The 22361-nt window shown below is 41.9% G+C and overlaps 2 protein-coding genes across 7 annotated transcripts in view; both read left to right on the top strand.

Annotated features, from left to right (window-relative positions):
* The window catches only part of map4k4 (mitogen-activated protein kinase kinase kinase kinase 4), an 81612-nt gene extending 74410 nt beyond the window's left edge, over window positions 1-7202 (top strand). For 2 of the 5 annotated variants that reach the window (XM_072397478.1, XM_072397477.1), the window contains 7 exons: window positions 709-852; window positions 1730-1864; window positions 3076-3176; window positions 3286-3435; window positions 3542-3701; window positions 3832-3971; window positions 4387-7202. In XM_072397478.1, the coding sequence (XP_072253579.1) occupies window positions 709-852; window positions 1730-1864; window positions 3076-3176; window positions 3286-3435; window positions 3542-3701; window positions 3832-3971; window positions 4387-4470 (914 nt within the window). In that variant the 3' untranslated portion in view covers window positions 4471-7202. The remainder of the gene's footprint in view (window positions 1-708; window positions 853-1729; window positions 1865-3075; window positions 3177-3285; window positions 3436-3541; window positions 3702-3831; window positions 3972-4386) is intronic. The other 3 variants (XM_072397479.1, XM_072397480.1, XM_072397481.1) reach the window with 2 other exon arrangements.
* Window positions 7203-13185: 5983 nt separating this feature from the next.
* LOC140319717 (interleukin-1 receptor type 2) overlaps window positions 13186-22361 on the top strand; it is a 60272-nt gene continuing 51096 nt past the window's right edge. The window contains exons 1-9 of one of the 2 annotated variants that reach the window (XR_011917977.1): window positions 13186-13235; window positions 14957-15068; window positions 15202-15460; window positions 15596-15770; window positions 15859-16036; window positions 16817-16882; window positions 16978-17113; window positions 17473-17618; window positions 17702-18219. Coding sequence is in view for 1 of the 2 variants with exons in the window: in XM_072397472.1 (XP_072253573.1) it covers window positions 14984-15068; window positions 15202-15460; window positions 15596-15770; window positions 15859-16036; window positions 16817-16882; window positions 16978-17113; window positions 17473-17618; window positions 17702-17853 (1197 nt within the window). In the remaining variant the exon portion in view is untranslated. Of the gene's footprint in view, window positions 13236-14956; window positions 15069-15201; window positions 15461-15595; window positions 15771-15858; window positions 16037-16816; window positions 16883-16977; window positions 17114-17472; window positions 17619-17701; window positions 18239-22361 lie in introns of those variants that run through there. The other variant, XM_072397472.1, reaches the window with a different exon arrangement.

Below are 22361 nucleotides of genomic sequence, written 5' to 3'. Positions count from 1 at the left end.
CTGCCACACTTATCTTCACCCATGATGGAGCTGCACAATGAATTCTGAGCTGGATAGAAACATCTGATCTGTTCAAGGTCCAGTAAATGCCTCCAAAGCTTCATCCTGCAACAAGATAATGATCCCAAACATCCTGCTGAGGCAGCACCAGAGTTTCTCAGAACAAATCCAGTTTAGCACGACTTCTATATGCTGAAGAAGAAACTTAAAGGGACTAAACATGGCTGCTTTAATGTACCCACCATCACTCTGTCCCAAACATGCTGGGGCCCTGAACTGAGGGACACTGTGTATAATAAAATTAACTTTAATCACATCGGAGTTGTTTTATTTAGAGTTTAACTCTGAGAAGCAGAGGGGGAACTCACAGTCCAATCTCTCCCAGTTCCTGACGCATCGCCATTTGTTTGTGACGTTTATACTGAACACATTCCTCTTAAACAACCAAAAGGTCGTGTGATTAAGAACACAAATAACTAACATCCCATAAATAACAGCAGCAAAACAAGCAAAAAATCCAGGAAAGTCCTGCAGCAAAGTGTGCCTCAGATCCTTCACACCTCGCCCACATCGTGGGAACATGCCTCAAAGTTTGGGCTCTGGGTTTCCACATCTGCTCATTGGGTTTGTTTGTGTGTGTGTGTGTGTGTGTGTGTGTGTGTGTGTGTGTGTGTGTGTGTGTGTGTGTGTGTGTGTGTGTGTGTGTAGGAGTCAACCTGCTGGTGGGAACGGAGAGCGGCTTGATGCTGTTGGATCGCAGCGGCCAGGGGAAGGTTTACCCTCTGATCAACCGACGGCGCTTCCAGCAGATGGACGTCCTGGAGGGTCTCAATGTCCTGGTCACTATATCGGGTATATCCCCACAGATGCCAAATACACCCGATACTTTTGTTTGTTTGACTCAATTATAACACTGAAAATCAATTGACCCTCTTTTTTAATCGAGCTGCTGTCGTGAGGCTTTCTTTCGTCTACTTCTTGACTTGTTGGAACTCTTGCAAATGCAACAAAACGTGCTAATTTCTGCATTATTTCGTTCACAGAGTCAGACATTTATTTGAGATTTTCTCAGACTGAGAGTGCATCCACAGTCGCACTTCTCCTCTTTCTCAATGTCGCACACACAAGCAGTGCAGTCATAAATGTCACAACATATATTTTGAGCTAACCGGATGTTGGGAAACGCCACATTATGTGGACGCTGTGTAATACCGACACACATTTGAGCTTTCCATGATGGAAGGAAATGCCGCAGAGTTGCACGCACGTCCATTTCCTTGAATGAAACTCATTTGCATTAGCGACATGTAAAACTAAGCGTCATGGATAGTATGTCAAACCATATGTGCTGTGAGAAATCCTTTCTAAGACGACATCCAGACGGTCTTATGTAATCAGGTTGCCAGGAGACGGTTTAAACAAACACCTCGTACCTGATGACATATGGGAAAATGTAAAAAAAAAGGGCTTTATTGTGCTCTAAAGGCCTTCTGAATATCAGCTTTTCTTTTCATTTTGAACTAAATGTACATAAATACATGCTCGTTACACTTCTCAGGTGCCTGAGAAGAGCAACTGAATGGTTTGACTAACACACTTCAGCTTGTGGTTTGGATCAGGGGCTAAAAGGTGGCAGCGGGTTGATGTTTCTGCACATTTCTTTGTGCCGCTGGATAAGATTTTGATGTTTGAATGAGAGTAAAAGTCTCCTCCTCTTCATCAATAACAGGTAAAAAGAACAAGCTGCGTGTGTACTACCTGTCCTGGCTGAGGAACAAGATCCTGCACAATGACCCCGAGGTGGAGAAGAAACAGGGCTGGACCACCGTGGGAGACCTGGAGGGCTGCGTCCACTACAAAGTTGGTGAGTGATGTTGTAAGAACTGTGCTTCAAGATGCAAACTTTGTCATTACAGCCAACTGCATCAGTTCCAGTTAGGAACATATTTTGCATTTAATCTCCTTGCACGTCTGTGTGCAAATACAGTCGAACAGATGAGTCGCTGCGGCTAAATTAGTGCTTGGAGACACGCTGAGGATGAGATGGCTAAAGGGTGTAATGTAATAGGTGGCATGTCTACCCACACATTTAAAAACATCAGTATTTAACCCCTGATCTGTTACGAAAGCTGGTTTCCCAGCAGATGTAAAACCCACCGTGAGGATTCAAACGGGAGACTCCAAGTTTAAAACCCCAATCTATGATACATGTTGTTTATCAGAGAAGCATGCCGTTGATAAATGGTGGAAAGAAAGCCCTCGATTAAGTAATAATCCAGTAAAGACATTGGAGGAAACATGTAACTACACAATCCTGTCTAAAATACAGAATGTCCTTGGTGCTTTTGGTGCCACTTTGCAAAGATTGGCACTTCCTGTTGGAAACCCCATTCTTTTGACTGAAACCGTCAGTCAAGAAATCTATTTCCTGTCCAGGAGTTTAATTCATGCACTTTCATTAATTTTCTGAGCCAACACTTGTGGAAAGTACAGAGCTGTCCGAAACTTACGAGAACAAATGGATGTATTAAACTTTCCTGTTATCTTTAGTCATCCATCCCGAGGTTGGACCAAAGAGGAGGAATGATCTTTTGACTGCTTTTGGCTTCCATAGACTTTTTAAATTAATTTTTGGAGAAGTTACAGTGGCTTTGAGCCCCAAATTAAATCTAATTTATTCATAAAGTACATTTAGAAACAACCACAGCTGAACAGAACAAGAGGCTGAAAGAGACTGGATGATGTCCAGGTGTAAGCAGTTCAAATAATCCCACCTGGATCGAGGTGATTAAAGCTTTAACACCTGATGGACTGCAGTTCATCGATGTTGCTTTCACCACTTAACTGCAAGATGGAGGGATTGAGCCTTAAAATGCCCAATAAAAATCTGTTGTTCAAACTTAAAAAAGGCCCCAGTGTCGAAGGGGGACGGCAGATAAGCAAAGTGTCTGCTCCACCTTAATGTGGAGCAGAAGGTGGGATTATTGATGCTGCATCAGACCAAGAAATCTCAAAGATTCATCTGAAAGTCTCATGATTTAAACCATCTGATGCATTTACTTTTGATTTCCCCAGTGAAATATGAGAGGATCAAGTTTTTGGTTTTGGCTCTGAAGAACTCGGTGGAGGTTTACGCCTGGGCGCCCAAACCCTACCACAAGTTCATGGCCTTCAAGGTAAATGACTCATCGGGGATCTTGTATTTCAGTAACTGAAAGCATATTGTTGACCGAGGAGAGCTACAGAAACTGCAAAGATGAACATTTTCGGATCTGTGCTCCTCAGTCTTTCGGTGACCTGGTGCATAAACCCCTGCTGGTCGACCTGACTGTGGAGGAGGGCCAAAGGTTAAAGGTCATCTACGGCTCGTACTCAGGCTTTCACGCCGTGGATGTCGACTCCGGGGCGGTCTACGACATCTACCTGCCCACACACGTAAGTCTCCGAGTGTCCTGCATCTTAACCGCCACAGTATTCATCACAGCATGAATCCAGAGAAACGGGTTCGCTTTCTAACCGGCACGGCGTGCTGCGTCTCCAGATCCAGACCAGTATCCAATCTCATGCAATCATCATCCTGCCCAACACTGACGGCATTGAACTCCTGGTGTGCTACGAGGACGAGGGGGTTTATGTCAACACGTACGGACGCATCACCAAGGATGTGGTGCTGCAGTGGGGGGAGATGCCCACCTCAGTGGGTGAGTCACCAACCCACTCCTCAGTGACCTGCGTCCACCCTTTAAATCACACGTTTCTGTGTTCTTGTCATCATTCTGATGCGTTTAGCAGACGAACCGCACCTTTTTTAAACATCTGTGTTCTCTCCAGCTTACATTCGCTCCAACCAGATCATGGGGTGGGGCGAGAAGGCCATAGAGATCCGCTCTGTGGAGACTGGCCATCTAGACGGCGTCTTCATGCACAAGAGGGCCCAGAGACTCAAGTTCCTCTGTGAAAGAAATGACAAGGTGAGACCCCCCCCCACCTTTAGACCACAGTTACTTAATGAGCGGCTCCGGTTTCCTCAGTAAACATGTTCAAATCGTTCTCTGCACAGCTGAGGTTGGGCATAAGAGAAGCTCACATTTGCTCAGCCTGTGTGGAAGTCACCTCGAACTGCTCAAGTTTCTCTTCTGTTTTCTGAATTTTACTTCCCGTTTGTCCAAATAGGCCAGCAAACACTTGTAAATCACCCCCCCACCCCCCCAACCTGTACTGGAAATGATGGAGCAGGTCTTTACCGCTGTATATATGAGTTATTCCTGCATTATAAAATTAAAGATTCCCCTCCTTCATCAGGGTTTTTTGGTATATTTTCATTTCCTCAGTTCCAACATTTCCTGTGAAATTAAACCCTCCGTTCGCCTGCTTCTTCTTCTTCAGGTGTTTTTCGCCTCTGTACGCTCCGGAGGCTCCAGCCAGGTCTACTTTATGACTTTGGGCCGAAGCAACCTGCTCAGCTGGTAGATGTCCAACACCCTGCCCTCTTTCTCCTCATCCTCCTCATTGTCCTCCACCCTTGCTAACACTGGATCTCAGAACCCACCATTGATGTCTTGTCAACCAGGAGAGAACAAGTACAACTAACCAACCAGCCCTTGGGAGCAGTCAACAGCTTCAGCTTCTGGAGCCGCAACACAGCGACCTCCGAAAGACCCGAAGTTACGACCCGCATCCACAATTAAATCAATGGTTATATTATATTAAAGGAAGTAGAAATAAATCAAATGTGAATTCAAGAAAAGGGGGCAAGCATCTGTTTGTTTTCCTCTTACTTTTCTTGGTGCTCATCAGATTACGATGGGATAGATTTTGTACCTCTGCGTAGTTTTCGTGCTCCTGGGCTGGTCAGTAAGCTTGAGGTCTTCTAACTACTTGTACTGCTTAATGCTGTTATTACTACTACTGCTACACCTTTCTGCAGGTCTGCCTCTTGTGAGGGAGTCCCCCTGTGCCCATTTTCCCCCCCTGCTGTTGCTTACAAGCGTGGGGCCGGTGTGGTCAGAGTCTGTATCGATACTACAGTAGTGTGTATAAATGTACTTCTGTTTGGTGAAATTACCGCTGACATGCTGGTTAGAAACTATCCGCCAGGGGTGACTCGTTAAGCCCCGGAGCCAGAGGGCCGAGCAGGTGGAAGAGACCTAATGTTGAGGTTTAATTACGAGCCTGATTGACAGGACAAAGCGGGGGGGTGTGGTTAAAGGCTGGAGATGTTGTGGACGGGTGATGAAAGAGGTGGTGGATTTCAGAATAGTATTTTTTAATTATTATTATTATTATTCCTTGAAGATAAGTGTAACTTTGTGGAGTTAAACGTGTCTTTTACTTTTTTTTTTAATTTAACATTTATGCACATCCTCCCACAGTCCACAATCTGCTTGCTTTTTACCCCGAAACCACCCAAAGTGTGAGGTGTGTGTGTGAAGAAAGTGCTGTGGGTGTGATCCTGAAGATAAAATCTAACAAAAAGGCGTCTATGTACAGGACAGTTCATCTAAGCTTTTGTCATCCCCCCCTTTCCCCAAGACGCAATTTGAAAAACTTGAACTGTGTGAATAGTTAGATATTAAGTAGGGGGGAGAAAAAAGAAGACAATGGGGTGAAAAAGTAGAAAAGAAAGTTTGGTATGTGTGGTTGGAGAGTTGAGGATGGACATGGCAGAGAGGTACACGCTCGGTCAGGACAGGAGGCGGACTCCTTTCATTTCATCTTTCATTTAAATCACTTGTATGTATTCAATGCACTACGTGTCAAGAATGTAGAAAGAATTATTACTGTGTGGTGGTCCAAGGCATGAGATGATGTTTCTTTTGTTTTTTTGTCACAAGTGATCAATCCTAGATGTTCGATTTCAAGTTGGGATTAAAGCTGCGGAGGCAGAGCATCTACGTCAGGTGTAGATATTTTCTATTCCGCTGTTGTTTTGCAGTCTTTTACGCAGCTGTGGCGATCTATGTGGAAATGAATCCTGAGGGGCGTTAAAATCTCGTTAATTCAACATTTACACTCTGGACTTCAGTGTTACTGTGACAAAAGTGGCTCCAAACAGGCTCAGAGCAGCGCTGTTCCTCCTCCTCCTGAAGAGGGAACAGCTTTCTGTGCCCCGACCTCATGTCTCGCTCTAAATGTTATTTAAGTTGTCTGTAGATGTGAAAGACTGAGCAGCGCCTGCAGCATTGATCTACAGCCCAAACCGGATTTTCCTCCCTTTCCACAGACACTCTCAAAGGTTGCACATTTTCACTCACAAAGGGGGCAAAGGGGAATCTGATTTGTGCTCCGACTTCATGTTCAAACATGTTTTTGTGAGGCTGGTGTGTTTTTCCTCCTGACGACTACACACAGGAGCAGCCCCCGGTGTGGCGGCGGCGGCGGCGGCTTAGATCCCGCCGCGCTTATCTGAGCGCCGTACATGCTGTGGAACCCGGTGTGTAACTCTTACTGCATCGAGGCCTTGATGAGTGGCTGTACTGACTTATTATCGATATTTTCAATGGGCTAAAAGTAAAGGATGAGCCAAAAGGGGATATTTGGTGGGGGGGAAAGTGCCAAGAGGGCAGCATTTAAAAACGTGTATTGTTATGAAAACCACTACTTGGATATCGTTTTTAAAAAGGTAAAAGAAAAAAAAAAAACAGTCACTTGAAGCGTTGTGTATTCTTAAGTTTTAGAGCTACTTGAGAAGCTTAACGATAGTTTTTGTTGTTTCTGTAAGTCCGTGTACGCGTAAATATGCGACTGAGGTGGTTTAATATTATTACGCTCACCCTAGGTGGAGAAAATGTTTACAGAGACGATGTTTTGTTACACTTTTGTGCATCACAGTATTTATGTTTAAAGCATCTTGGTTCCTTAATTCTTTGTTTCTGCTTTTTGAGCCCGATTTTTGTTGGATATTTAATTTTTTTCCCACTCCACTCGACTTGGTCACGACTTACAAAACAATAAAGAACATACATGTTGTTCGTTTTCAGGTATTCGCATAAAGCTGCTTCAGCCATGGAAATATTGCAGTAACGTTCCCTGCAGGCTTGGATGTGAGGCGGCGTGTTTTTCCTCTGTTTCTGCCATGCTTCTCTAACTTATGTCCTTCTCTGTGTATGACAGGAATTCATGTATTTTCCTTAAATTTTTTTTTTGTTTTCTTTGAATAAACTTCAAAAGTAATTTTAAAAGAAGAGTTATCCTCCGTGTCTGTGGCCTCTGCTGCCGTTTGTTCCCCAAACACGCACATGTTGAAAATACGACCTATTTTGTAACACGTTGACTAATCAAAACACCGAACACGCACATTTTGTTCCATTTCAACAGATTTCGGTTTTTTTTTTAACCGATTGCTAATTCACACATTTGTGGAAACTTTTTTTTCACTTAAAATCATAAGTGATCGATGTCACATGACCCCAACGGTTTCTGTCACTCAGGATGGCGTTAAAAAGCTGCAAAGGTGTGTTGGAAATGTGGACTTTTGTTGTTGCCATCCTGCTGTGTCACTCTGTCTGAGCTCAGCTGAAAAGAGAAGTAGTGACACAGATATTCTCCGAGGATGTCTTTTGTAACCTGCGTTTTATGGATTTATGCCACGCTTTGTGGTTTGTTCATAACTGGATAAACTGTGTCAAAAGCTTTAGATTAAAGAACATTTTAAATGTATATTCTCAACTAAGTGACTTAAAAGGTAGATTACATGTCCATTTTCACTTTTGTGGCCTAAGAGATGTTTTAATGATCATTTTTAAAGTGAATATCTGCATTTTTGTGACAAAAAGGTGTAAATGTCACCTGGGATCAGACAGTACTGTCAACTCATTGCAAGTAAAAGGGATGAATGATGTTAGTTTCTCCTAATTACATATGATCGGTAGTTAAAAAGCTGCACCTGCTACACCAGTTTAGCTCTCAAATGTTCCTACTATCAGAGCAAGACGCTCCAGTTTGCTCTTAATCTACAAGTAAAACGGGTTTTTGGTTCATGTTCCACAACAGTTGATGGCGTTATACATTCCTGGAAGTTAGGATCATTTGTTTAGGATGCAGTTGCATGACTTGAGTCATTGTTTGGGTCAGTTTTAGTCAGATTACACCTGACTTAATGCCAAAACTACCGAGTCCATGCAGACTTGTGGCGCCAAAATCTAATGCAAAAAAAAAAACAGAATTTATCGGAAGAATATTGTCAAATCTTTACAATAAAAGCTGCTGCATCTCTTAAAAATATCTAAATTACTGCTACTCCTGAATATTTAACAAAAAATGCCAACACAGAGCAGTCAAAACTGTCAATTAACTATGAAACTGACTGGGAATTCTTGAATAGAAATAGGTAAATGGACTATTTTACCAGTTTTAATTCATATTCAAGCAGTTCAAGCCTGGTAAATAACCTTAAATCATACCAAAATAGAGATTTAATTACCTAAAAAGCAGGGGATGGATTTGTTCCTTAACTTGGAATTAGTATTGCACAGGGTGTTGTGTTACTGGGAGGTAAATTCCTTGGAAGGGAAAACACAAAAACAGGCCTGTCAAACGGTTTAGTCATCTGAACAATGTTATCGAGTACCAGGACATCACAGACAATGAAGAGATCTCAAGAATTCCCAAAACATGCAACATCTTCTGCTTTCTCAATGGCCAGTCAGAGTAGCTAAACCAACAGTGTCCGTCACCTTTTCACCTCTGTGTTAAACACACTGACTGATGGGTGTATAGCATGAACTATGACTGTGGGCTTAAACTCGCTCCATTTCAAACTCACTTTATGTTAACTGCATGTTTAAACAGATTAAACAGATTAAGCATACAGTTAGCAATATGTGGCAGCTTTGCACTGCAGTCTTTATAGATATAAAACATTATCCTACACGCTAACATGGAGGCTAGCACAAGCTATTTGGACCAACTTGCTGTTCATGGGTCAAAAGCACATAAGTAACAGGAAAAAAAAGGCATAATTGTGCTTCCATACATGTGTGAAACAAGTATGAAGCAAACAATCAAATGTTGCAATAAGAAAATGCAGAGAATAAATTCGGCTGTGTCGTTTTGACAGAATACGGCGGTTTCTGCTGGGTTAGGCGTGGAAGGAGAAACAAAGTGAAAGGGTCATTATTTCACTTTCTACGAGTTAATATGAAAATTCGTCCACGTTAGGCTCATGCTAACCTGAGGATGGTTAGCCAGTAAATAACAGAGCTGCCATTATAATGCTGTCATTACATCTGAAACCCCATCTTTAGACTTTTATCTTATTGTGAGAATCACAAAACAAATCTAATTAAAGGCTAATTACTTTAGTTCTCTAACATATCTGAAGGAGATCATCAGAATCATTATGTGACTGAGCATCCAAACAGATTGCAGAACAGATTAAACCCTGTTTGTACGTGCTGTAGAGCTCCATCACCACGATCCAGCTCTATGACAAACATGCCACCTCACGGCTTGCATCACTACAGTTGAAACCTGTAAAAACCGGAAAATGCCAGGAGTAGTATAACCACCCAGCTGAGCAATACACAAGAAGACACGATGGTGGCCGCCATTTTTACCACGAAGGGAGATGATGGAGCAGTGAGTCATGCGATCACTCAGCTGTTTCTCCATCAGTCTAACATGTCACTGAACGAGTGGCCTGTAGGCTGCATCGCTGGATTTTTCATCAAAACTTTTTCATCTGTTCCAAAGGCAAACTAATGGCTCATTTCACCTCTGTTACTCATCTACTAATTAACCTGAAACTGTTGAAGATACAGACACCCTTTCTGCCTTTGAGATCAGGCTTTTCCTTTTTGATAAAGCTTATATTTGGGGATGGCTCAGGTGACCCTGAAACATCCCACAGTTAAGCTGCTGGTGGTCCTCCCATGATGCACCTCTCCATGTACACATGACATCATTGCTGTCATGAACTTTCTCAGCAGGTATCCCTGTCCTGGTGTTACGGTGTTTGTTCCTCTTCTCTGTCCTGTCAGGAAGGCAGATGGCCGCCCCTCCTGGTTCTGGTTCTGCCAGAGGTTTCTTCCTGTTAAAAGGGAGTTTTTTCTTCTCAGGACGGGATTGGATCGAAGTGACGTTATGGTGCAATCTGTTGGTTTCCTCAGAAATGATCTTTGTACGTATTAATTTGAATAATCTGGGATTAAATTAATTGGATTATGATTGGGGTTAAAAATCTGTCTCATGAGATTTGTGCGCTATCCAGACTTCTAATTGTGACCTGTGGGGGCAGCAATGCGCTGTTGCTGCAGGCTTTTACCACTGAAGAAGCCACTTTCAATCGTTTGTTCGGCAGCATTTTGGATACCAGGAGGAAACGATAGATAGCAGTGGAGGGACTGATAAGCTGTCAGAGACATTCTTAGTTAGGCTCTGTTTGTACTCTGCATTTACAGAGTAGAACTAATAATATAGTTTGCACTTTATTTTATTTTAACTTACACATTTTAGTTTCAATTTGTGGAAGAAGTTTATTAAAAGCTCATTACATCATGCATGTAAAGAGTTATAATAAAACATGTTAAAATGCACGTGCAACTCAGTTAAATAAAAGTCTGTTGGTCCAGTCATATTTTGTCATTGTAGTTTTCTTAAAATCTTGTCTTGTGTCGTCACACCCCTAATTATGACTGGATTACAATTAACTGGCTTGAACTGGAGTTTCTTTGAAGTGCCTTGAGATGACATTTGTTGTAATTTGGTGCAATATAAATCAAATTTAATTGAATATTTAACAAGATTAACTTCTTCCCAGTTTAAGAGTTTTCCTTTTTGCGTTAATTCTTCAAAAATAAAGTTTTTTTTAATGATTATAATTTATAAGAATTTAAAAAAGTAACTGTTGAGCTTAATGTCTATACACGCTCTTTAGGGTTGCAACTTTCAAATGTGGGAAAACTTTGCACATCAGCAACCAAATAACCAGTAACCTTTAGGCCATTTAAAGTGCTGCATTTTGCCTTGAGATCCAATAGATGGCGCTCTAATGTGAGCGTGCACCAGTACATGCCCAGGTAACCTTGCTTTGTTGCTAAAAACAAAACAAAAAGATTAAAAATGGAGGAAACGAGTGAGCAACAAGTTCTAAGAGGATAATTATGACCGCAAATAATCTGTTAAATTAGATTTTTACATAATAAATGCGGCGGTAACGAATAAAGATGAGGCCGTTTGTCCATTTTACGCAGAGCAGCTGCGTTAATCTACAGCAACAACAAAACATTTTTGACTTCTGTGGATCTGCTAGCTTGCAACACAGTTTAGGAGAGGCTTAAAAGTGAGAATTTCATGTGTTCAACATCATCTCTGCCTGATATTCAGCACTGTTGGATATAGTAGACGACCGAAGATGGACAAACTATTTTTCCAAGCGATTTCAAAGTTGTCACGAGAGTTATGGCACCGTGATCCCGTTCGTTTGGTGTGAGGTGGTCATAAAAGTCATTCCAGGCTGTTTTAAGGCAGTTTTCCTTTTGTTAGGGTTAATATATATGTAATATAATCGTTTTTAGGCTTGTTTTATGCTCATTCTGCGTTTTAAACCAACACGTGCGCTGTGGTCACTTGTAGCTAAAAGCTGCGTTTCCACCAGGTGCATGATGGGAAATAATCTCAGAAAAATCGAGTTGTGGCTTTACAAACTGTGTCCCTGCAAGATCTGGAGCCTTAAAACTGAGAGGTTAGTCTTAAGATGCGAGAGGGTGTCAGGTTTTAGGCTTTTAAAATCTTTTTCATGGTTTTTCTGGGTGGAAGAAGAAATAAGAATGAAAGAAGAAATAAGTGTATTCGAAATTTTATTGAAACTAAACTGGCAACATAACTAGTATGGATGCAAACAAGATGTATGAAAGTAAATACTTTTTTTTTTCACAAGCTGAACCGGGCCTGAGTTTATCTTTACTAAAATTAGATTTTTGAACATCAACTCCATACTGCCACATTTTAATATTCTACTTACTGAAATGTTTGCAGATACCGACCCTTGTGCAAGTGCAGAAGCTCACGTACAGATGTACCAAGCAAAAAAAAACAGGGAGTGTCGGATATTTCATTAGCTGGTTTATTATTCACCAAACATGAGGTTTGAATGCTGAAGATGCGAAACATCGCCTGTGACTACGCTGCTCCTTCAGATAAACCACAACAGCCACCAAGTACCTGCTGGGAACTGGTGAAGCAGCCTCAACAATTGATCATCAAGGCTGATTTTAACAGTGATGTTACAAACAATTGAGAATATAAAAGGTCTAAAGTTAACACCCAAGAGCCCGAGAATGCATTATAAACGTGTCGCTTAATGAAAATGAACTAATCCTGTTAAACTGTAAATGCAGCTAACATTAATACAGAAATACTGTTTTCTATCTACACACAGATACATTAGCATTATATTATTTAAAAATGGAAGATTTAACCTACTAAATATTCAGTTTTCATGCTTTATTTTTTTCAGCGGCTGAGAAACAAAGATTTCATGTTTTCCAGAAAGTTTGAAGTTGGAAAGTTTCATTTTTATTGGCACCTTGTTGTTCTTCTGTCTGACAGCAGCCAGATTCCATACAACTCCATGACCGGAGCAGCAGATGTGAAAAAGCAGGACAGCAGAAACGAAACAGCCTGCAGGTGTCTAAACACTGAGATCTGTAAGAAAATGTTTCTGTAACCTGGTTGCACAACCCTCACTGATTTTCCCATCTCATGTGCTGATAGCCAGAGTGCGTTTGTGTGCATGTGTGTGTGTGTCTGTGCTAAAAACAAACAGAGATGTCCAGCATTAACGTAGGTGGCAGGTGATGTAAGATAGCAGCGGCTGTAAACAGCTGGACCTTTTCCAGAGTAAACCTGATGGGAACCTCTGAGGGTGTCTTCTCTCAAAATGTATGTGCATATACTGAGTGTGTGTGTGTGTGTGTTGAGGAGTCAGCAGACATGTGTGGTGAGCTGTACAGCACACTGCGTTACATTGGGAAACCTGAGAAATTTCCATCTCATGAGGGGTGGGAACCTTGAAAAGAGCTCAGGCTCCCCCAGAGCTGATAAAAAAACGATCACTTTGCTGCTGCAGTCCATGCTGTCAGCACCACATCTGCCTGTCAGCGCCACATCTGCCTGTCAGCGCCACATCTGCCTGTCAGCGCCACATCTGCCTGTCAGCGCCACATCTGCCTGTCAGCGCCACATCTGCCTGTCAGCGCCACATCTGCCGGGACCACCTCGCTCACCTGTACACCGTAAGTCCACCGCACTACTGTGTGGAACCGTATTACAGAGTTTTCCATACTAACACTAGCTGTATTCATGTATTTGTGGGTTTAAACTGTATTACAACATGTGTTTGGTATTATTTTTACAGATTACATATCTAACAGGATACAATTCTGTATCAATACACATATTTAGGTATTTATGTTTCTATGTTTAGATTCATTTGAACTTTTTATAGCACAGGATGGCAATTCTACATCTATGGAGCCTGAATTTCATCCGTTCTGTTCAGATTATTTTCCGTATCTTGATATTTACTATGTAAAAAAATGCAGAAAATATTATTTATATGCCCTCAGTTTAAAATCATCTAAAATCTTAACCTTTACTAAACTATTTGGATAGTTTTTGCTTAACTGTAAATAACAACACTCATATTTACTTTAACTTTGAAAGCATCTTTAATTTCATTTAGAAAAATTTAAGATTAAATATCTACAATAAATGCAAAAGGAACAGTAAAGAACGGCTTGTCTATTTCTTAGAAAACTGTAGAAAGTGATATAAAGCGTGACTTATAATTAGCAAAAGCTAAAGGGATATTTTCCAGCTTCAACCGATACTTTCCAGGTTTCCAAGTTTCCATTTAACCCAAAAAAAAAACGTGACGATCACTGTGACTCATGCCAATAAAAACTCAATTACAACTTTAACGCTCCCACAAATGTTATGAAATGGACATCTACAAACAGCGACACTCCCACCAATTTTATGAATGGGCAGCAATTTCATGACACACTCAAACAAAGACTTTTGCAGGGAAAACATTCATGAGTCGCGCATGCATTGCTGTGCAATCGCAATCAGCTGATTCAGCTGATCCCTGTAACAACAGACGGAGAAGCAGAAGTGAAAATCAGCTCGTTTCCATGGAAAGTCTGATTTTTTGGGGTTTTTTTTAACCAGAAGTAAAGCTTAAATTGCTGAATACAATATAGAATACACACATACGGATATTATGATGAAACAAAGAAGTAAATAAAACGCAGAACTGCACTAAACGGATCCGTTTAGACGTCATATCTTAGAATAATCATCACTTCGGAGGGAATTTAACAACCAGTTGCACACTGTAGCCATCTCACCCTTCTCCAACGTTCGTGCACGTAAAATAAACCGTGAAAAACACGAGAAATCTCAGAACTCCAGGGAATTGTGACACTGTTAGCAGAAAGCTTGATTATCGTTTTTATCTGCTCTTACAATAATGAAAGAATCGCGTTATTAATCCCACACATTGGAACATGAAACCCTCCATCTTCATTAAAACAAAGGTAAAGGATGAAAAGATGGGCTGTATTCTAGCTTTATTCCACCGTTTCATTCAGCTGACCTCTGGTATCAGTGACCTTCAACCACTTATCGTGACTCATTTCTCGTGGTAAACCCTTTGACTCTGAGTGCAGGGGCGGGATGAGGTGCCAGCGTTTCGATTACGCGGCCCGTGATGTCACAACATTTACCGTCTATAAAAGAGTTTAAATCAAAGCTAAATGGCAGAAAATCCAGGCTGCTTGAGGAAACAACACAGAACGTTTCCCTGCAGAAAGGTGGCATCTTAGTGACCCCTCTGGATTATCAGCCTTTCAAACCAAAGCTTCTGAGAGCATCTGAACTAATCCTGCTGTGAGAACGCCTTCTTTTTAAGACGTAACACCTTTTGTAAGTGGATTTTTTTAAATTGCAGATCTCCACATCCCTGCAGGCTGCGATCATGGTCTGCCTGGCATTGATGTCTGCTGTGGTCATCATCACATGTGCTTATGGACAACCTCCACTACCTCCTCTGCCTATGAAAGGTCAGTATTTTGTACTTAGCTTAGCTTAATGGGGTTCATCAACATTGGGCTTATATATTTCTGCTTTTTAGAATGAAATTATACAAAATAATTCAATGCATACTGAAGTTTTTGAGTGTTGTTTCTGTCGCAGATGGCTGCCATTACGTGAACTCGGAGTTGGAGGTTGTCAGAATGGAGGGTGAGGCCATAATCCTCAACTTCCCGATATTCACGAGTGTTCTTAAAAAACTAAAAATCGCCTCACCGACGGCAACGTACCTCATCAGCAAGAACAATGAGACAGACGGCTTGACCTATCGTGCCGAGGGACGTGTCCAGCAGCATGATAAAGAGCTGTGGTTCCTCCCAGCTCAGGCCTCAGACTCAGGGGAATATATCTGCACCTACAGGTAGATGCTGACCTCTCTTTCTCCTGCCTTTACAGAGGCTACGGATAGATTCTTAGAACTCAAAATGTCCAGGTGGGCATTAACCTCTTCTTGCTGCCTGTGATGTAACATTTCCGTCTGTGCTTTTGTCTCCAGAAACGAAACCTACTGCGTTACGGGGAATGTCATGTTACATGTGTACGAGTCCTCCTCTGTCAACATGAGAAAGCTGTCCCACCCTTTGTCAGTCACAGCTGGAGAGGAGATGAAGTTCTTATGTCAACCTCTGAGCTGCTTCAACAACACAGACGGACCGGTAGACTGGTACAAGGTGTGTGGATAAAGCCCGAGGAGTTTCAAACCGAGCTACTGCTGTGCCCCTTTCTCTCTGTGTGACACAGCATGTTTGTTTCCGACAGGACTCCAGCCCCACGGCTCTCCAGCCGGGCAGAGGAGGGTCGCTCCAGAGGGACGGGGGTGCCCTGATCATCCCAGCTGTGACGCAATCCCACGCAGGTCTCTACACGTGCCGGCTCGCGGTGCTCATCAATAACCAGCAGTACAACGTCAGCAGAGCCTTCGTGCTCACAGTGGAAGGTTGGTGATAGGAAACGTTTTTATGAACAGCTCCTTGCCGTAGTGCCGTTTGATTATTCCACTCTTAACCACTTCCAGTCACGCCCGTGGTGTGCACGCACGTCTTTTCCAACATAAGCCTTGCTTACGATGTGAGGGCTTCTACCAAATTAAACTCAGGAAGGATTTTAAATCGATGTCATAACAGCTTCACAGCTTGGTTAGCATATTTTCCACCTTGTTTATCCAACTTCATGGCATTTTACAGGGTTGATTAAATTAAGTTAAAAATGACGGGAAGTCAAAGCTTTGGTACTCTGAGTGGTTAACAGAAATAATGGCCTTGGTCTTTATTTGAGGAAATGTATTTCTGCTCCATTTAATGAATGATTATAAGAGGGTTTTAATAAATCCATGCCTGTCATGCCCCCTGCTGGACAAACAGCTGCATTACAGCAACAAGAATTAGATTATCTCTCCAGTTGAAAGAAGCTGGAAACTGCAAAAAAACAATTACCTGGCGTTATTACCGTGAGAAATAAGACTAACTTGTCTTTATTACCGTGAGAAATAAGACTAACTTGTCTTTATTACCGTGAGAAATAAGACTAACTCGTCTTTTTGGATGTCCTTTCTGTGCTCGGCTCACATCCTCAAATCCCAACAGCTGTGCCTAAAGTCTCCAGGACGAAAGACCCTGAGTTATTCTGCAGAACCTACAACACCGACTCACCCTAACCCCACTAACAGAATGAAGTCTGTTAACGAGTTACTGATTAGTTTTCTTTCTTTGAGTTGTAGCACCCAATGCTCCACCACCTGTGATTGTCTCACCTCTTAACGGTACCATTTTTGAAAGTTCGCATGGTAAGTGACAGCAATAATTATTCAAATATTTCTATTTTATCATTATTAATAGAACACAAAAGGACTAATGCAGACTTTCCCACATTTTCATCCAGGTTCAGGACTGAAGCTGTCCTGTCAGGTGCTTACTGAATGTCCAATGGCGGATTTCACTCTGGTCTCATGGCTGGTAAACGGCCAATCAGTGGAGTCATCGTACCTCGAGAAGCGGGCTCTGCAGGGTGGGAGAAGGTAACCGCTTTTTTACTCACTTGATGTGACTAATAGCTTAAAATTTAAGTGAAAGGTAAAATGTTTCCACACTGAAATCATCGAGGATTAGCATTTCCCTTTAGATGTGTCCAAATTTCAACATCAGTACAAAACCAGTCAATTTTAGCATGTTTACTCGGAGCCTTTTTAAAATGTCCGAGCCCATTTTTTTACCCACAACCTCAGGTTTGGAAATATTAGGAGCGCTTATCTAACTTTAACCCACGCCAAGATAAGGCATAGAGTGAATTTAACAGTTAATCCCCAAATGCTTCATATACATCACCGCGGATTTGTAACGCTCGTCTGCGTGGCTTTGTTTGTTTCGCTGTTTCCAGGGTAACCGGCGTGTCCGAAGGGTGCAGGATTGAACTGATACTCGTTATTGCAGAAATAACCAAAGCAGATGAGGAGACGGAGATTAAGTGCGTCACTCAGAACAAAGGAGGGAAACGTGAAGCCGTCATCCAGCTTCAGCTAGAAGGTGAGCCTTCGCATATTTCAACATTTCAACTGTCAGGACAACAAAACTCCTGAAAATGCTGATTCGGCTGCTTCTCTCCACAGACTCTACCTTGACGTGGCTGGTTGTAGCTGCGGTGGCCGTATCCTGCCTGGTCACGGTGGTTTCCATCTTCCTCTGCATACTCTTCAAACCTAAAAGGAAAAAAAATATGGATTACTTTCTTGCTCGGCAGAACAGCACCTTCTCCTTCTAGCTTTCAGTTTACACACTCCCTTCATAAAATGGCTTTTCTGTTACACCCAGTCCTCCTTTCACAGACTCTATGAATGTTATTTAGTGTTTAAATATTGTACTTAGTTTACTTTCATGCATTTATGCGTCACTGGAGAGGCTGAAATACTCTAAATAAACAGGTCAGCTATGAGCCTTTAACCTTAAATACACTTTAAAGTGCATTGATAAATTAATGTTTACTATTGACATTTTACTGAAAATTGTTTTTAATATTCTTACTTGTGCACAATGCAGTTAAACTTGTTTTGTAAACAAAATTAAATGCAGAATACGTAATTGACAGGAACTCAAAGCCATATTTCCATTTAATTGTTGTTGTTTTGGTGTTAAACATTTCAGGGAAACATTTCATATTGTGGTTTGTAAAGCAAACCAGTGAATGTATATGTTTAATTAAAGTACTCCTCCATCAATGGTCTGACTGCGTTTGCCATCATTTACAACGATTGACATAAAACATCCTGCATCCTGAAATTCTGTCTAATTGATCAAATTATGCCTCAAAAGTGAAAAAAAAGCCTGTCAAATATCATGGTTGTTGGTAAAGCTGTACACATTAATTTGTTTTCATGCTGAAGAGGCCACAAAGAGACTAAAAAGAGACTACAATGAGACTACAAAGAGGCCACAAAGAGACTAAAAAGAGGCCACAATGAGACTAAAAAGAGGCCACAATGAGACTACAAAGAGGCCACAATGAGACTACAAAGAGGCCACAATGAGACTACAAAGAGGCCACAAAGAGACTACAAAGAGGCCACAAAGAGACTACAAAGAGGCCACAAAGAGACTACAAAGAGGCCACAAAGAGACTACAAAGAGGCCACAAAGAGACTACAAAGAGGCCACAAAGAGACTACAAAGAGGCCGCAAAGAGGCCACAATGAGACTACAAAGAGGCCACAAAGAGACTACAAAGAGGCCACAATGAGACTACAAATAGGCCACAATGAGACTACAAAGAGACTACAAAGAGGCCACAATGAGAAGAAACTACAAAGAGGCCACAAAGAGACTACAAAGAGACTACAAAGAGACTACAAAGAGGCCACAATGAGACTACAAAGAGGCCACAAAGAGACTAAAAAGAGGCCACAAAGAGACTAAAAAGAGGCCACAAAGAGACTAAAAAGAGGCCACAAAGAGACTAAAAAGAGGCCACAAAGAGACTACAAAGAGGCCACAATGAGACTACAAAGAGGCCACAAAGAGACTAAAAAGAGGCCACAATGAGACTAAAAAGAGGCCACAATGAGACTACAAAGAGGCCACAATGAGACTACAAAGAGGCCACAAAGAGACTACAAAGAGGCCACAAAGAGGCCACAAAGAGGCCACAAAGAGACTACAAAGAGGCCACAAAGAGACTACAAAGAGGCCACAAAGAGACTACAAAGAGGCCACAAAGAGACTACAAAGAGGCCACAAAGAGGCCACAAAGAGGCCACAAAGAGGCCACAAAGAGACTACAAAGAGGCCACAAAGAGACTACAAAGAGGCCACAAAGAGACTACAAAGAGGCCACAAAGAGACTACAAAGAGGCCACAAAGAGGCCACAAAGAGACTACAAAGAGGCCACAAAGAGACTACAAAGAGGCCACAAAGAGACTACAAAAAGGCCACAAAGAGACTACAAAGAGGCCGCAAAGAGGCCACAATGAGACTACAAAGAGGAAACAAAGAGACTACAAAGAGGCCACAATGAGACTACAAAGAGGCCACAATGAGACTACAAAGAGACTACAAAGAGGCCACAATGAGAAGAAACTACAAAGAGGCCACAAAGAGAAGAAACTACAAAGAGGCCACAAAGAGACTACAAAGAGGCCACAAAGAGGCCACAAAGAGACTACAAAGAGGCCACAAAGAGACTACAAAGAGGCCACAAAGAGACTACAAAGAGACTACAAAGAGGCCACAAAGAGACTACAAAGAGGCCACAAAGAGACTACAAAGAGGCCACAAAGAGACTACAAAGAGGCCACAAAGAGACTACAAAGAGGCCACAAAGAGACTACAAAGAGGCCACAATGAGACTACAAAGAGGCCACAAAGAGACTACAAAGAGGCCACAAAGAGACTAAAAAGAGGCCACAAAGAGACTAAAAAGAGGCCACAAAGAGACTACAAAGAGGCCACAAAGAGACTACAAAGAGGCCGCAAAGAGGCCACAATGAGACTACAAAGAGGCCACAAAGAGACTACAAAGAGGCCACAATGAGACTACAAATAGGCCACAATGAGACTACAAAGAGACTACAAAGAGGCCACAATGAGAAGAAACTACAAAGAGGCCACAAAGAGACTACAAAGAGACTACAAAGAGACTACAAAGAGGCCACAATGAGACTACAAAGAGGCCACAAAGAGACTAAAAAGAGGCCACAAAGAGACTAAAAAGAGGCCACAAAGAGACTAAAAAGAGGCCACAAAGAGACTAAAAAGAGGCCACAATGAGACTACAAAGAGGCCACAAAGAGACTAAAAAGAGGCCACAATGAGACTAAAAAGAGGCCACAATGAGACTACAAAGAGGCCACAATGAGACTACAAAGAGGCCACAAAGAGACTACAAAGAGGCCACAAAGAGGCCACAAAGAGGCCACAAAGAGGCCACAAAGAGACTACAAAGAGGCCACAAAGAGACTACAAAGAGGCCACAAAGAGACTACAAAGAGGCCACAAAGAGACTACAAAGAGGCCACAAAGAGACTACAAAGAGGCCACAAAGAGGCCACAAAGAGGCCACAAAGAGACTACAAAGAGGCCACAATGAGACTACAAAGAGGCCACAATGAGAAGAAACTACAAAGAGGCCACAAAGAGACTACAAAGAGGCCACAAAGAGACTACAAAGAGACTACAAAGAGGCCACAATGAGACTACAAAGAGGCCAGAAAGAGACTACAAAGAGGCCACAAAGAGACTAAAAAGAGGCCACAAAGAGACTAAAAAGAGACCACAAAGAGACTAAAAAGAGGCCACAATGAGACTACAAAGAGGCCACAATGAGACTACAAAGAGGCCACAATGAGACTACAAAGAGGCCACAAAGAGACTACAAAGAGGCCACAATGAGACTACAAAGAGGCCACAATGAGACTACAAAGAGACTACAAAGAGGCCACAATGAGAAGAAACTACAAAGAGGCCACAAAGAGACTACAAAGAGGCCACAAAGAGACTACAAAGAGACTACAAAGAGACTACAAAGAGACTACAAAGAGGCCACAATGAGACTACAAAGAGGCCACAATGAGACTACAAAGAGGCCACAAAGAGAGGCCACAAAGAGACTAAAAAGAGGCCACAAAGAGACTAAAAAGAGGCCACAATGAGACTACAAAGAGGCCACAGTGAGACTAAAAAGAGGCCACAAAGAGACTAAAAAGAGGCCACAAAGAGACTAAAAAGAGGCCACAAAGAGACTACAAAGAGGCCACAAAGAGACTACAAAGAGGCCACAAAGAGACTACAAAGAGACTAAAAAGAGGCCACAATGAGACTACAAAGAGGCCACAGTGAGACTACAAAGAGGCCACAAAAGGTCAAGTGACCATAAAACAAAAAGTTGTGAACTGAGGTATCTCAACCACCAGGCGCTCCAAGATGGCATCAGGCGAGGAGTGCATAGCAAATGTCAGTGTACTTCAAAACAAGTCAAAATCACATACATTTAAGGTCCACAAACTTCTCCAGTGTTGCTTTAAATACAAGGTCACCACAATAATATTGTTTTCCAACCCCGGATCCCACAGAGACATGAAAAACCAACATGGTAGCTAGCAAGGAAGAGCTTGTCCCCATATTAACAGTTATTTTGAACTGGTTCAGTTTAGATTTGGATTAAGTAGCGATAAGTCGCTAAATTTCTTGAAAAGTTGTTGCTACCAAAGGTGGGAGCAAACCAATTAATTTCAACCACTGTGGGAGAAATGCTGAGAAAACGCCTGCTGAGAGACGACCTACATTCAGGGGATGGTTTCAATGATAAAACAGCATATTACTCAAGATATGCTGCCCATTGATATGGTGGAAAAGCCCGGTTTTATTCGAATGCAACAAAGATCATGAGAGAGCTAGAGGTGCTTGTATTCTTACTCCTCTACAGACATTTTTATTAAGTTAACTTGAAGTTACACAGTGTCAAGTGAAGCTTTTTCTTTAAATTGAGGGAAACTCCCAGAAGGGTTGATCACAATAAAAGCAAAACTTGTTTTGAGTAATTTCTGTCTGGTCATTTCTGTTGCGTTTTCATGAAAAATCGATTAAAATTGTGAGTTTAGTGTGAAAAAGACAAACCTATTTAGCACTAATCTCAACAGAAATCGTAGTTTTTACCCAAACTCAACGTTGAACCAAAGAAGCACCACTGAGACAAATTGAGAACATGTAGAATCTCAGAAAAAGCTGTACTCTAAGAGCGCTCAAAATGTTCTTGTTTACTCTACAGCACACACGGTGGC

The sequence above is a fragment of the Leuresthes tenuis genome, unplaced genomic scaffold (genome assembly GCF_036924035.1).
Source record: "Leuresthes tenuis unplaced genomic scaffold, fLeuTen1.0.hap1 SCAF_12, whole genome shotgun sequence".
Taxonomy (NCBI): domain Eukaryota; kingdom Metazoa; phylum Chordata; class Actinopteri; order Atheriniformes; family Atherinopsidae; genus Leuresthes; species Leuresthes tenuis.
The sequence above is the reverse complement of the archived record's forward strand: the minus strand, read 5'-3'. Positions and strand labels throughout refer to the sequence as shown.